A 15,160-nucleotide genomic window follows, 5' to 3' on the forward strand; every position below is an offset into this window, starting at 1 on the left:
GTGGTGAGTCAGCCCATTATCTGAGTGTCAGCACCACTGGTAGTGGAATTCCGGGGCTCACACTGTTCAAACAGCAACTATTATTGGGGAGACACTTATAACCGCATTTTGCCAGCGACTGAGTGGGGCTCTGACATCACTGCGGGTGACCATTATCCATCCTCGTTTAAATAAGCTGCATGTTTAATAAGACTAACAAGCAGGCAGCAGATGCAGTGTTACTTTTCATTCTGTTTCAGATAATATTCCAAAAAACGCCCCACGCCCCGGGGACGCGACCCCCGGCGGTGATGGTGCTGCTGTGCCGGGCTCACCGTGGTGCGCTGCCTGCACTCACCCCCACGTCTCAGACACCGACTGCCAACCGTCTGGCCGTGTGCTGACAGACGCTGATCTGGAGTCACAAAATGCAACAGTGGATGCTGTAAGAGACGTGGCCAGTAGACTAAGAAATATACATGCTGTACTATGTGATATCAACCACATATTAACTGAATTGGTTAAAAAAAAAAATGCTGCATCTGTCTACCTGTTTTTACATTCTATTAATTCCATTCAAATGAAACTGTAACATTGTCCGATTTGGCTGGACATTTGGTGGTCAAGGTCAAGTTCACCATATTGCATCGTCACATTGTTTAAAAATCATCCATCTATCTTTCACACTCTTACCCAGGATGGGGTCACAATCAGCCTGGGGTCACATCCCAGGAAGCATGGGGCCCAAATCAGGGACACAAACACCACACTGAGAGCCAGGGGCAGGATTCAAACCCAAACCCCTGACAGTATGAGGCGTCCATGTTACACACTGAGAGCCAGGGGCAGGATTCAAACCCAAACCCCTGACAGTATGAGGCGTCCATGTTACACACTGAGACACCACTGCAGCATGCAGGTGTAATAAAGAGCATTTTTATTGACATCATGTATGACGAGTCACACAGTCTGTGTTCTGAATTTTAAATAATACTCCATTTATCAATAAACAAAAGCCTAACATTCTGTGGCAAAACAAACACTGTGAAAGTACAACTTTTATGCTGAAACAAAATATATCAACAACAGTGCAGCTTTTAATCCCACAGTCAGAGGAGAGCAGGGAGGCAGTGACACAGTGAAACTGCTCCAGCAGGGGGCAGTGAAGGGCGTAAGAAGAGCATAGAATTAAAGTCAGAGAGCTTAGGGCTCACTGAACCCCCACCGGTACATACTGTATGTACATACAAGGAAATACAGACATTGACAAATACTTTCTCAAAATACTGCATATCATGGTAACAAACACTTCATATCAAATATATCATACATACAAATCATCTAGAATTACTAATATATATTTTTCCATTAATATAAATGAGAAAGTGACAGTTCAGACCATCAAGATAATACCTCACATTTACATTTATCATATTTATCAGATGCTTTTATCCAAAGTGACATATAAGTGAGACAAATAGCACCTTGATCATGGTTCAAATGAACAACAGCCATGAATGTGTGTTTCATACCGGCTGATTCTTACTGTCACACTGTAATGTGACAGTGCTGCATGCCATTTAAATACAGCTGACATCACTGTAAGATGCTCCTCTCTGGTGATTATCCCTCCCCATCACTGCAGTATCTGTGTGTCCCTCACAGCTCTCATCCTGAGCAGCAGCTCCCCACATGTAGAGGAGCCTCTCTGTGTTGCTGCCCCCTACTGGACAAGGAACAGATACATATTAATATCTGCTACTTAATTCATCAGTTCAGTTCAGCTTCTGAGGCACTAACATCTTCCTTAGCATTTCAGGGAGTTTAGTGTGTTAATGTTACTGCTACAGGAACAGGAAATGAACCAGACTGATAGATTAATCTGGGAAACCTCTTTAGTTCACTTACATCTGGTTTATAAATTGAAGCCAAATTAGCTGCATGTATGATGTTGGAATTGTGGCTCTATACAGTGTCAAAGGAAACATACGACACATATGAAGCATCACAGACTAAATGTATTACAGCTCATGTTAGAGCAGATTGTCCAAACTCACCTCTCAGTGCTTCAGGGTGACTGAGCTGTAGACCACATCGCTGGCTGGGGTTACAGCAGGACGGTGTGAAGAACATCTAGAGGACACCTGCTGAGAGCATTTAGCTGCTTACAGTGGAGGTACAAGACCAACCTTTCTACAGAGACCACAAATCCATAAACTCCCAAACCTCCCATGTGAATCACTGTGAAATATCAGGGTATCATGGTACTTCTTGGTACATTACAGCTAATTCTGATACACATGGATCTGACAGATCAGCTGAGGTGTAGATGTTCCTGCCCAGTCAGCACATTATTGATATACGTGTCACTCTCATTGTGATACTGGTCCTATGCCTGAACCAAACACTGATTTACATGAAACCATCTTACCTCTGGGTCTGACAGGACAATGGAGCTGTAGGTGACGTCAGCACCAGGCTCCACAGAGGCCTGAGAGAGGATCACATTATGACCATGTATCTATACAGAACCACCTGTCCATTCTTTAACTGACAGCAATGGAACATCATCCATCCATCCATCCATCCATCCATCCATCCATCCATCCAGTATCCATACCGCTTCATCCATCTGGGTCGTGGGGAAGCTGGAGCCAATCCCAGCATCATCGGGTGAGAGGCAGGGTCCACCCTGGGCAGGCCGACAGTGCACCACAGGGAATGGAACATCATTGTTGGTGAATTTGATAATCAGTTAATGTATATCTGTTAATGTTTTGTACCTTTACAAATATTATCCAGTTTGAGTTATTTTTTTTATTTCCAGTTTCAAAACATTTTAACTGCAATGTAACAAATGGATTATGAAAATGTAATACATTAAATACAGTTGCTTCACATACTGATATTACATTTGTACATTTTGATACACAGGCTGCTCTCAGTAGTCTCACTGTATGTATTTTATTCCTGTGTTTACCTGATCTGGGGGGGCTCTCTCGATGATTCCAGTTCTGTCTACAGCTGCATATTCATGGTCTGGGTTCAACTAGAAAAAAGTCACATGTCAGCTTTCAAAACAATCACTCCTGGAATCCATTTTACATTTCTTTCTATAAATATCAAACTTCTTAATAAATAATTGGCTTTTAACACATTTTCGATTCTGCTTTTATCTTCTTAAAACACATAATCCTCTACAGTTTCTTCTCATATTTAATATGAACTTACTGTCATTTCTGTGCTTCCTGGATGTTGGTTCTTGACCATTTTTTTCTCTACAACAAACAGAAAAATGATTCTGCTCACACCAGTGTCTCTGCTGTTAACTGATACAGTTAATTTCCAGTGTAACAAACACAGAGTCATTCCCTCTTAATTAGCATGTGTTGATTAGCATGTGTGATAGAGACAGCTTTGTGTGCCGTTTTTTCTGTTTAGAAGCAGCAGTAGTAGAGCTTCATTGTCATCTCAACCATAAACATTAAAGCACACAGTGAGAGGAAATAACGTCCTTTCAGGGAGCAAAGGTGCAGCGTACGACACAACAGGACAGCAGTACACTCAGACACATAGACAGTGAGGATAACTGGGGGGGGGGGGGGATAGATAATACCTGTACATATATCTCCAAATATATATATATATATATATACTGTACACAACAATAGACTATGGACTATGAGAAACAGTGCAAATATGCTGGCAGGACAGTTAGTGTAGACACGTTGTACTGCTGTGCATTTTCCTTGTGCAATTACATTGTGCAAATATGAGCAGTTGTGCAAGTTTGCAATGAGAGTAAAACATTTGTTCAGTATAAGGGGAGTTAAGTAGGACAGAGCAGGATGTTAAGGAGACAGTCCAGTGTGGGAGGGGGTAGCATGGTGTTCAGGAGCCGGACTGCTTGGGGGAAGAAGCTACTGCACAGTCTAGCAGACCTGCTCCTGATGTTCCAGAATCTTCTTCCAGATGGAAGGGGGATGAACAGTCCGTGGGAGGGATGGTGGGAGTCGGCCACGATGCTGGTGCCCATGCAGATGCAATGGGGGGGTGTAAATGTCCTGTAGGCTGGGTAGAGAGCTACCAATGATGCACTCAACTGTCCGCACAATCCTCTGGAGGGATTTACGGTCTGAGGTGTGGCAGTTTCCGTACCAGACTGTAATACAGCTGGTCAGAAGGCTCTCGATGGTGCCTCTGTAGAAGGTGGTGAGGACGGGTTTGGGGAGGTGCGCTTTCTTCAGTCAACGCAGAAAATGGAGGCGTTGCTGAGATCTTTTTTTCAGGGAACTGATGGTCCAGGAGAGGTCCTCTGTGATGTGAACACCCAGGTACTTGGTGCTCTTCACTCTCTCCACTGTGGCGCCGTCGATGCAGAGAGGGGAGTGGCCAGCCTTGGTCCTTCTGAAGTCAACAATCAGCTCTTTTGTCTTACCAACATTAAGAGACAGACTATTGTCCTTGTACCAGGCTGCTAGCTGTCACACCTCCACTCTGTACGACGTGTCATTGTCCCTGATGTGACCCACTACTGTGGTGTCGTCTGGAAACTTGATAATATGGTTCATGCTGGAACTGCAGGTGCAGTCATGCATCAGCAATGTGAAGAGCAGCAGGCTCAGCACACATCCCTGGGGGGTGCCTGGGCTCAGCGTGATGGTGTTGGAGCTGGTGTTGCAGATCTGGACCATATAGGGCCTCTCAGTGAGGACGCCATGAATCCAATTGCAGATGGAGGTGTTCAGTCTGAGCAGGTCCACCTTACTGATCAGCTGCTGATCAGTAGGGGTTTGAATCTGGCTTCTGCTCTGTCTGTGTGGAGTCTGCATGTTCTCCACGTGCTGTGTGGGTGCTGAACACCTCCATCTGCAATTGGATTCAGGGCGTCCTCACTGAGAGGCCCTAGATAGTCCAGATCAGACAGTCAGGTCACTTATACAGCGTCTGAATCAGCAGATACTCACTGTGTTTGTCCCGCACTTTCCATGTGATGATGATGATGATCAACAGCAGCACCAATAAGCCCAGTCCTACATACAGAGTCAGCTGGACCAAGGAGCTGAATAAGAGGGTGGATCTGAACAGTAAAGTCTTACATGCTTTATAGTAACATGGTTCAGCCACATCTGTACTATTACACAGGCTGCATGTGAGGAACAGGAGACATTAACAAAGAGCATGAGATTAGCTGGAAAATGTAAACTGCCAATTTCAGTATGATTATTAGCAGGGAAGCACATAACTGGTGCACAATTACACATTTGGTGTACAAAACAATACGCCCAACAACGTCTTGTCATAGTGAAGCAAAGGCACATTTATTTTATGTGCATTTGCTCTGTTGCGCCAAGAAATCACCATTTATTTGTACCTTTATACAGCTAATGATTACTTTCGCACCAGTTATGTGTTTATTAGATTACATTATACTGTTTTGTAAAATCCATCCATACATCCATCCAACCTCCATAACAGGCCTGCAGCTGTAATTAAGAAAAATAAAATAAACACAATGTCCTTATTTTTATAAAAATTATATGCATTTCCCATTACTGTATGATCAGTCAGACGCTGTAGCATGATGAGCTGAATACTAACCTCTGTTCCTTATCATTGGCTCCTGTGGGGGTCAATCCAGGAGCAGAACCTGGAGTAAGGACAGTGGCTTCTGATTAGGAGGGAAAAGGAAAAACTCTGTCCTGTCAGGCAGGAAAGACTCATAAGGAAAAGGTCATTTATAAAACGGGCACAAGTAATATAGTAATAACTCAGTAACTACTGAAGCACAAATCATGAACAAATATTGCAACTATTTGTGATGAAAGATGCATTGATTAATGGTGAACAAACATGAGATCAGTATTTCACTTGTTACTTGTTACTTCAGTTGTTCAGAAAGGTTTACAGAATTAACAGATATAGTAACAGATATAGTAACTGCTTTAGATAAAGCATGTCATGATTCATTAATGATGAATTAACATGAGATGAATATGTAACTAAGACTTAGTTTATGGTTAATTAATACATAAGCAATGGCCTGTGTTATTTGTGCACCATCAAGTAAGGTGTTACCCATTATTCTAAAAACAATATTAGTAGTAGCTTGTTGGATACAGAATAATGAATTAAGGTTACGACCAAAGTGTTCATCACTGACAGTGAACAGGTGAGGTTAATTATTTAATTTACACACCAAGATGTATTTATGACTGAACTGCATCAGTTATTACTGAGTACAGCTGTAACACTTGCTGAGATTTGAAACTATCTACAGACACATCAGCCAGTCTGACAGCTTTAGTAACAATTCATCCCTACATGCAAGAAAATTGCCTAAAATATTTGCATGACACTATAAACCAATATTTTATATATACATGATGAATGACAGTAACATGAATATGGCTGTCTGTCGAATTCCAATATGTCCAAAGTGATGTATTATGAAAGACGTCTGATTGGGTATCTGACTGGGAAGTTTGTCAGATCTGTGGCAACGCACATAAAACTACAGCCATCCACCCATCTATCTTCTAACCCCTCCTCCTGGTCAGGGATGTGGGGCCTGGAGCCGATCCCAGGCAGGACAGGGCACAGGGATGGAGTACATCCTGGACGGGATGCCAGTCAGTCACAGGGCACATAGACACACACTCTCTATTAGAGACACCAATTAGCCTGACTGCATGTCTTTGGACTGTGGGAGGAAACCCACACAGCACATGGAGAACATGCAAACTCCACACACACAGAGCAGAAGCCAGATTCAGTCCCCTAAACATGGAGGCATGAAGCAACAGCACCACCTACTGGGCCACCATGGCACCTCTATAGAATCTATAATCCCAATAAATAACCATATTCAGCAACAGTTGTTAAAGAGTTAAAAAAATTTCCTTATGATTAATCGAGATATTTAAATACATTACTTTTAGCTTTGCTGTGACTTCAGCTGAGGGGACGTCATTCTGGAGGTGGCGTACACAACCATTCACGAGGCTTACAAGGCTAAGCCCAGCCCCCACCTCGGCCAATCAGACCACAGAGCCTCCATGCTCCTTCCAGCCTGCACACCATTACTGACACGGTCCAAATTCACTATCAAGCAGGTCAGAGTTTGGCCAGAAGGAGCCACTTCTGCACATCAGGACTGTTTTAGCCACATTGGCTGGAATGTCATCAGACGCCCTGGGTCACAGCGGACGTCCACAGCAGGCTAAAAGCACTAAGAAGACAGCTGCTCCAGGGCTTAATGATTATCCACCCATATCTCTCACTCCATCATAATGAAGGGCTCTGGGTGGCTGGTCATGTGACACATCAAAGCAAACCTCCCTGTCTCCCTTCATCCATACCAGTTTGCATACCGTCCAACCGGCCTGCAGAGGGCGCCATAACCCCGGCCCTTCACACCACACTGACACGCCTGGAGAATAAAGACTGTTATGTAAGGTTACCGTCACCATGGTGATGCCACAACAACTAACTCAATATCTGTCCCATCTTGGGCTGAAAATGTGACTTTGTCACCAGACCCTGGACTTTCTGACAGAGACCACAGTCTGTCAGGGCAGGAAACATCACTTCTGCTCCCGTCAGTCTGAGCACAGGAACTCCCCCAGGCCGCTGCCTCCGCCCCCTACTATTCACACTGCTGACATCCGCCTGCTCCGCCAAGACCACCTCTAACCACATCATAAAGTATGCAGACGACAGCAGCATGACGGCCTCATGAGGGGGGAGACGAGTCTGCGTACAGACAGGGGGGGAGAGAGCTGGTGGAGTGATGCAAGGCCCACAGTCTGCTGCTAAACATCAACAGGAGCGAGGAAGTGACTGTGGGCTTCAGGAGGAGCTGGGGGGGCGTAACCCCCTATAGGAAATTTACTTCGGGCTTCAGGCCTCTTTATGTTTCAATAGTCAGATTGTCAGTCTTTAAATGTCTTTCATATTAATATTCTATTCATCACATTATTGCACTATGACCAAGAAGATGGTAATTTCATCATAGTGTATGACCCATGGAACATACTGCAGAAGATAATAAAGATACTTTTACGTTACTTTATTCACCCTGGGGCTTGTTAGTAACACCCCCCCAAATTATCATTTGAAAAAAAACATAGATCAGATAGAAAAGATTAGTTTGAAGCATAAATGATTCACAGCCAGATTTAAATGAATTACTTACGTTCAGTGTTGATTGTGGCTGTAGTTGTCTGATTGACAGTAATATGAACTGGGATCTGATGGTCTCTGTCAGCACACCAGTACCAGCCTGTGTCCTTCCTCTCCAGACCCCTCATTGTTACGCTGAAGACTTTATTTACTCTGTCATTCCTGATCAGGACAGGCCTCCCATCCAAACTGCGAGAATTCACTGATGCACAGGAGCCCCCGATCTTACACCAAATCTTCTGACTATAATCATTTCTATAGCGACACTGAACACTGACACTGTCTCCTTCCACACCCGTCACCACCTGTTCCTCCACTGACAGTCCTGGGGAACCTGAACACACAGATTAGTAACAAACACTGTGATATTTACACAGTCAAAAATAAAATACACTATGCATAAAATACGAGCCAGTTACATATTTATATTAATGTAACCATACTTTTTAGAAACATCTAAAACTAAATTAAAGGACAGAGAGCTGGGGGCCGGATATCAAAACCACAAGCCTGGAGGTGTGAGGCCCCCACGCTGCCCCCAGTCTCTACCAGCTAGAGGGTAACTAGCTCCAAACCTGCTGCAGAGTGAAAGACAACTAATTTAAATTGATGTTGTTACTTTTCAATGGTCTTAGTTATGCTGTTGAACGAAAGTAAAATTTGTAATCTATTCTATATATTTACTAAATGTCAAAATATTTTTATTCTTTCTATGTTAGTGTCCTTCCTTTCTGACTGAATGACATGTTACATACTGTGTATCTCATTGGCTACAGTCTGCATGCAGTACAGACATCTTACCATCAGTGACTGACAGGTAAAGTAATGCTCCAACATCTGAATCTCCACTGATCTCCACACCACACCAGTACCTATCAGAGTCCCCAGTTGTCAGATTGTTGATGGTCACAGTGAAGACTTGCTGATCAGGATCATCTCTGATTGACACGTTACCCTCCTGTGGAGAGTCACTGTGTACTATGGGAGAACATGAATCCCTATAATCCCCTCTGCACAAGTATTTCACATGAGTTTTATATCTGTCACCATAGAAACATGGGATGGTGACAGATCCTCCTCTCTGTACAGCCATGTCTCCCACTGTAGACACACCTGCAGGGACAGTATGAAAATTACCAGGCTGATTAACTCTCACTCCCTCTTACACCATTTATACACATATTAATAAAGAGTCAGTACCAGCCCACTGTAGGTTACAGTACTAAACTCTGCAGAAATATTAAAATTTATTTTGATTACATGTAGGTCCTACTAAGTACTACAGATTCCGGAAAACAATTTATGAAAAGAATAACCAGTCAAGTGTCAGGGTCAGCTTCTGTTGTCTCAGTCTTCTGTGTCCCTTCCCCGTTTGGCCAGCAGACATCACTGTCCCTCCTGTCAGTCTTTGTTTCCCCTGTTTCCTGTCAGTCGCATGACTCATGTGGCTACCTGCACATCCATTTCGTCATGTGTTCGAATCCCACCTCTTCGGTTTTTGTATTTTGTTCCCTAGTGTTTCATTTGTATGAGTTTTCTTGTTCCTGTGTCTTGTGGTTTGTATTTGGTTTTGGTTTCATGTTTTGTGGCCATGTTTGTGTTTTTACCGGTTTCCCTGCAAGCCACAAGCGGCTTGTCCACATTCCCTCCTTGCCTGCACCAGGCCTCATCCTCGCGCCCGAACCACCCGAGTCCATGACAGTCAAGTAGCTCAACAATAAGCATAAAAATAGCCCCTTTTGTGGCTTAGATGTAGGTAAACTTCTACATATTTGTGACAGGCGTCTTACCATCAGTGACTGACAGTTCAACCCAAGTTCCAGATTCTGGACGTCCATCGATCTTCACACCACATGAGTATTGACCAGAGTCCTCAGCTGTCAGATTGTTGATGGTCAGAGTGAAGACTCGCTGGTCAGGATAATCTCTGACTGACACTTTACCCTCCTGTGGAGAGTCAGTACTTACTATGGGAGTACATGGATGCCAATGATACCCTTTGCACCAGTATTTTACATAAGTTTTATATCTGTCACCATAGAAACATGACAGGGTGGCAGATCCTCCTCTCCATGAAGACACTTCGCTTGCTTTGGACACACTGTCAGCACCTGCAGGGAAAATAATCAACTGAATAAAGATCCACATCACATCATCTCTAAGTAATAATGTTTGGTTTGTATAATACTTGGATTAGGGCCACATGTGTTTAGCAGAACCATGAAGATGCTGTAAAAGACCCAGACTGTCATTTTGGCATAAGGACAAGAGAGAGACACAGGAAAACAAAATGGTGTCTGATCTTGGAAAGAGCTACAGCAGGATGTGGGATCGGGAATCTGAGCCTGGGAGTGTGTTCTAGGGTCTGAGAGGAAAACCAGGACCTTAAATCAGTAGTAAAAGGCCCAGATGAGGTGAATGAATGGGCTGGTCACTGTGTGGGATGGCCACACCCCTTCAGTACTATGGCCTTACTTGTAAACATATCCAATGCTGTGATACAGGCCCTCTCCTATTCCCTCTATACATGCTTCCTTTGGGCTCCATTTGCGAAAGTTATAATGTAAAATATCATTGCTATGCCGGTGATACGCAGCTCTAGCTGCCATTAAAACCTGGTGACTGCTGCTCTCTGACGGCCCTTTATAACTGTCTTGAGGATATTAAGAACAGGACGGCAATGACTTTCCTCCAGATTAATGAAAACAAGACAGAAGTCATGAGTTTTGGTCACTCAGGGTCTGTTCATGATCTCAGAAAACAATTAGTGCCTCTTTCAGAAAACTTCCGGTCACATGGTAAAAATCTTGGCGTCATCTTTGATTCATCATTGAGTTTGATAAACAAATAAATGCGGCTGTGAAGGGGCGTTTCTGTCAGCTGAGCTCAACAGCCAAAGACCTGCAGACAGTTACTCCTGCTTTTATCTTATCCCGATTGGACTGCAATTCTAGGCAATCTTGTTTAAAAACTTACTTTAACTTTATGGCCTTTGGTTCTGTTTTATCTTAAACATCTAAATTAATTTTATTTTTCATGCAACATTATCCAATGCCTCTGTTTTTATTACGTATTTTTTATTGTATTGTTTTTTTGTACAGGTGTTTGGCACATCATACATTGCTTTTAGATGTGCTATGTAAATATAAATTACTTAACAAGACTTGACATACAAAAAGCATTTAACTGTATTTTAGTTCAGCCAGCCATCTTGCACATGCTTATCCAGTACAGGGTCAGTACAGTACAGGGAGCGTGGAGCTGATCTGAGGCAGCACAGGGCACAAGGCAGGGGAACAGCCAGGACAGGATGCCAGTCTGTCACAGGGCACAAGGCAGGGGAACAGCCAGGACATTATGCCAGTCTGTCACAGGGCACAAGGCAGGGGAACAGCCAGGACAGGATGCCAGTCTGTCACAGGGCACAAGGCAGGGGAACAGTCAGGACAGGATGCCAGTCTGTCACAGGGCACAAGGCAGGGGAACAGCCAGGACAGGATGCCAGTCTGTCACAGGGCACAAGGCAGGGGAACAGCCAGGACAGGATGCCAGTCTGTCACAGGGCACAAGGCAGGGGAACAGCCAGGACAGGATGCCAGTCTGTCACAGGGCACAAGGCAGGGGAACAGCCAGGACAGGATGCCAGTCTGTCACAGGGCACAAGGCAGGGGAACAGTCAGGACAGGATGCCAGTCTGTCACAGGGCACAAGGCAGGGGAACAGCCAGGACAGGATGCCAGTCTGTCACAGGGCACAAGGCAGGGGAACAGTCAGGACAGGATGCCAGTCTGTCACAGGGCACAAGGCAGGGGAACAGTCAGGACAGGATGCCAGTCTGTCACAGGGCACAAGGCAGGGGAACAGCCAGGACAGGATGCCAGTCTGTCACAGGGCACAAGGCAGGGGAACAGCCAGGACAGGATGCCAGTCTGTCACAGGGCACAAGGCATTCCACCCCAATTACCCCCCTCCCCATAAGCCTCAAGATGTACTACTGGCAAAAAATAATAAGATAATGAGAGTTTTTTTTTTCTTTTTGTAAACTTACAGTGAAATTTCTAAGACTACATGGCCTGGGTCTTTGCCTCAGTTCCCATTCTTCAGTGATCACACTACAATGCTAATGCCATGTCACATGAGGCTGAGAAACCTCTGATTGGTCAATAAAAATACTGCTATAGACCCTTCATTGGGATATCTGGAGTGTCCTGTGATGTTCCCACCCCCTGCATAATGCATTATGATTGGTTGGTTTCACTGTCACTCTGCACTATAATGTACAGGGACGATGTTCTGCTCATAGATATGAAAGCCTAGATGCCTCATTGGGAGCCTTGTCCCTCAGTTCTCCTCCCAGGCCCTAAGACCCACACCTGGGGGTTCTTTGATATCTTTGCTCAGTGTTTCACTATGGGGATCAGTTTGGGTGTGACCAGCTATGGAAGCACCAATAACATCAGCCTATCTGTGACAGACAGGTAGACCTGAGACCAGAATCCATGTTGAGGAGGTCAGAGTTGGCCCCCCCTCTGTGTCCTCATCACCTGGTGCTCCCTCCTCTTCTCCCAGTTTCCATCATGTCCACCCAGCTCAATGTAGTTCACTGATGATGGATGTTAGCTGTTACTTGAGAAGTAGAGCGGCCCAAGCCCTGTTTGTTTGCTAGTGAATGCATGTTTGTGAGTCCACTAATGACATCTGAGGGTGTTTCACACCCATACAAACTACACATAGAGGATGGTGGTCCCTGACCAGGGTAATGACCTTTGGTGGCAATAATGACCTTCGGCATAGTGGCTCGAGAGGAAGGTGACCGATAATGAGGAACCATTATGCCCCAGAGACTCATCACAACATGATAGTTGGTTGGTTCATCGCTTTAGCAGACGGGGTTTGGTCTGTCTGTCAGGGGAGTCGGCTCATTGACCACATAATTTGGGTGGGAAGCATGTGACTTCAGCAGCTGACCAGCTAGTTGAATCTCACTGTTCAAGTTTACCCTGACGTGTTTACTCTGGCCAACAGGTAAATTCAACCACATCAAAAATATAATACTGCATAGGAAGAGACACTTGTAATTCCATGTAATAGCTACAGCAACTCGGTAAGCGAGTACGGATGGACAACTCAACACAACACGGCCCCTGATCCTAAGATGCTGACTAAACAGCTACAGTAAATTTCATAACATGGGATTAATGACATATATTTATTAGGCCTGCTAATCCCATGACTAGAAGTGCAACAATTTGTCTGCCATATTGGAGAAGTCAAAGCAATGCCTTCGCATTCTGCAGCTTTTGGCGTGGATCCTGCTCCAGTGATATAACCTACCATCGGTTAGTGTGTTTACTGATCATTGTATATGTTTGCACTGACAGTTGCCTGATATTCCCTTGTAAAAATGCACTTTCCAATTTTCAGAATAGCACTGGGGGGTATAACAGCTCATCAAGTATACCACTTTTAATTTCCCGTATAGCAAGAATTTTTCATATACAGACGCTCCTCTATTTATGAGCCTTTCAGACATACGAACGAAGAAGACTGTAAGTCCAAATTGCGATTGTTAGGCTCCCGTTTCCTGTCCGCAACATCAAAGTTTGCTCTGCGTGCCAATTCCGCCTAATACGAACCCTGGCCGCTAGTCCCGCCGCGCAGCAGCGTAGCGTGCGTACTCCCGGCATTGATCACCGAGCACCATCTCATCAGACTTTGCACCTCCACTCTGTAGGCTGATTCATCATTATTGGAAAAAATATTTCAAGTACAAATAAATACAAATAACATAAAATACATGCATGAAATAAATATGTTTTAATGGTAAAATATTTTGATAAAAAAGTTCAAACAAACATACTGTATATGATATTATAATACATGTGATATACTGTAAAAACCTGTGAGAATCCAAATACTATCTACAATTTCCAAGAGTATGAAACTCAATGCAGCCTCTGTTAATGTTTTCAGAAACTAGCCATAGCAATTTCTTCTGATGTAGCAGCAGATCTCCATCATGATCTCCAAACTGTACCTGACAGAGTGTGGAGGAGCAGGAGAGAGATCTCTACTCAGTACCACTGTAATGAGAGACACTCACCTGTGAGCCCAGCAATGAGAAGTAACAGGAGCATCAGAGGATCCATACGTGTGTGTGTCACTGAGCCCAGATCTGTGGAGACTGACACTCACTTCCTCATCCTCTGTACCTTCACTGTCTCTGTCGTTTCTATTCTCACACACAGCAAGCAGAGTGAAAGGGGAGTGGACACTTTGAACAGGAAGTGATAAAACCACAAGGCTGAATGTTTAGCACTTCAGTCAGTCATTATTATTAGTTTGTACAGCATAAAACAAACTGTCAAAGCACAGACTCCTGCATTAATGAATTAAAATATTTCAGCATGAATAAAGAAGATGCTTGAATCAGACCTAACGTGTACTTTTATTGTGTCATTGATTATAAGGAATGAATATTACATGGGTCTCTCTGTTACCTCAGTGATTTCTCTGCGTTTTATCATAGCAATTTATCATTAGTATAATTATCTATTTCTTAATGCAAGGAAGCACACAGTGTAAAGTGAGGTAAACTTTCAACATCACGTAGCAGGTATATGCGTTCAGAGGGACATTAATATGGTCAGAGGCCCCTGGGCTTCAGCCTGGGTAAGCCTGTGCATTACCGCCCCTGTATACCTTATACTACATTTACATGGTCAGGGGCCCCTGGGCTTCCGCCTGGGTAAACCTGTGCATTACAGCCCCTTTACTTAGTTTCCTGTTTCAGGAAAGTACATAATTAAAGTGTGAAATTAAAAACTGAGCGAGAGAGACACTGCAGAAAACAGTGAGGACAGTACATACTGTTAGAGGCTGCAATCTTTTTGTGCGCTGATGCATTTTCTGTGTATTCATTGTCTATTAAAAGGAAAACATTTTGATTTTGCCTTTGTCCTGCTTTTTACAATAAAAAATATGTTTACAATACTTG

At 43.9% G+C, this 15,160-nt stretch overlaps 1 protein-coding gene across 1 annotated transcript; it reads right to left on the bottom strand.

The window, feature by feature from the left end:
- Positions 1–893: 893 nt before the first annotated feature.
- On the bottom strand, positions 894–14,283 carry LOC140588676 (polymeric immunoglobulin receptor-like). The gene is made up of 13 exons (XM_072710488.1): positions 14,267–14,283; positions 10,200–10,274; positions 9,954–10,110; positions 8,965–9,276; positions 8,177–8,497; positions 5,581–5,650; positions 4,947–5,041; positions 3,211–3,257; positions 2,960–3,028; positions 2,600–2,671; positions 2,411–2,470; positions 2,037–2,126; positions 894–1,705 (listed from the first exon to the last, which is right to left on the bottom strand). The coding sequence occupies exons 2-12, from the start codon at positions 10,200–10,202 to the stop codon at positions 2,040–2,042; spliced, it is 1,293 nt and encodes a 430-aa protein (XP_072566589.1). The 5' UTR covers positions 10,203–10,274; positions 14,267–14,283; the 3' UTR covers positions 894–1,705; positions 2,037–2,039.
- Positions 14,284–15,160: the final 877 nt, after the last annotated feature.

Source organism: Paramormyrops kingsleyae, chromosome 4 (assembly GCF_048594095.1).
Source record: "Paramormyrops kingsleyae isolate MSU_618 chromosome 4, PKINGS_0.4, whole genome shotgun sequence".
Classification (NCBI taxonomy): domain Eukaryota; kingdom Metazoa; phylum Chordata; class Actinopteri; order Osteoglossiformes; family Mormyridae; genus Paramormyrops; species Paramormyrops kingsleyae.

What these genes read in the sequence shown, in the direction of transcription:
- LOC140588676 (XM_072710488.1), bottom strand. An exon ending in CGACCCAGATGGATGAAGCG is followed by an intron (nt 2,471 to 2,599) that starts GTATGGATACTG and finishes ATCCTCTCTCAG; the next exon opens with GCCTCTGTGGAGCCTGGTGC. An exon ending in TTGTCCTGTCAGACCCAGAG is followed by an intron (nt 2,127 to 2,410) that starts GTAAGATGGTTT and finishes AAATGCTCTCAG; the next exon opens with CAGGTGTCCTCTAGATGTTC.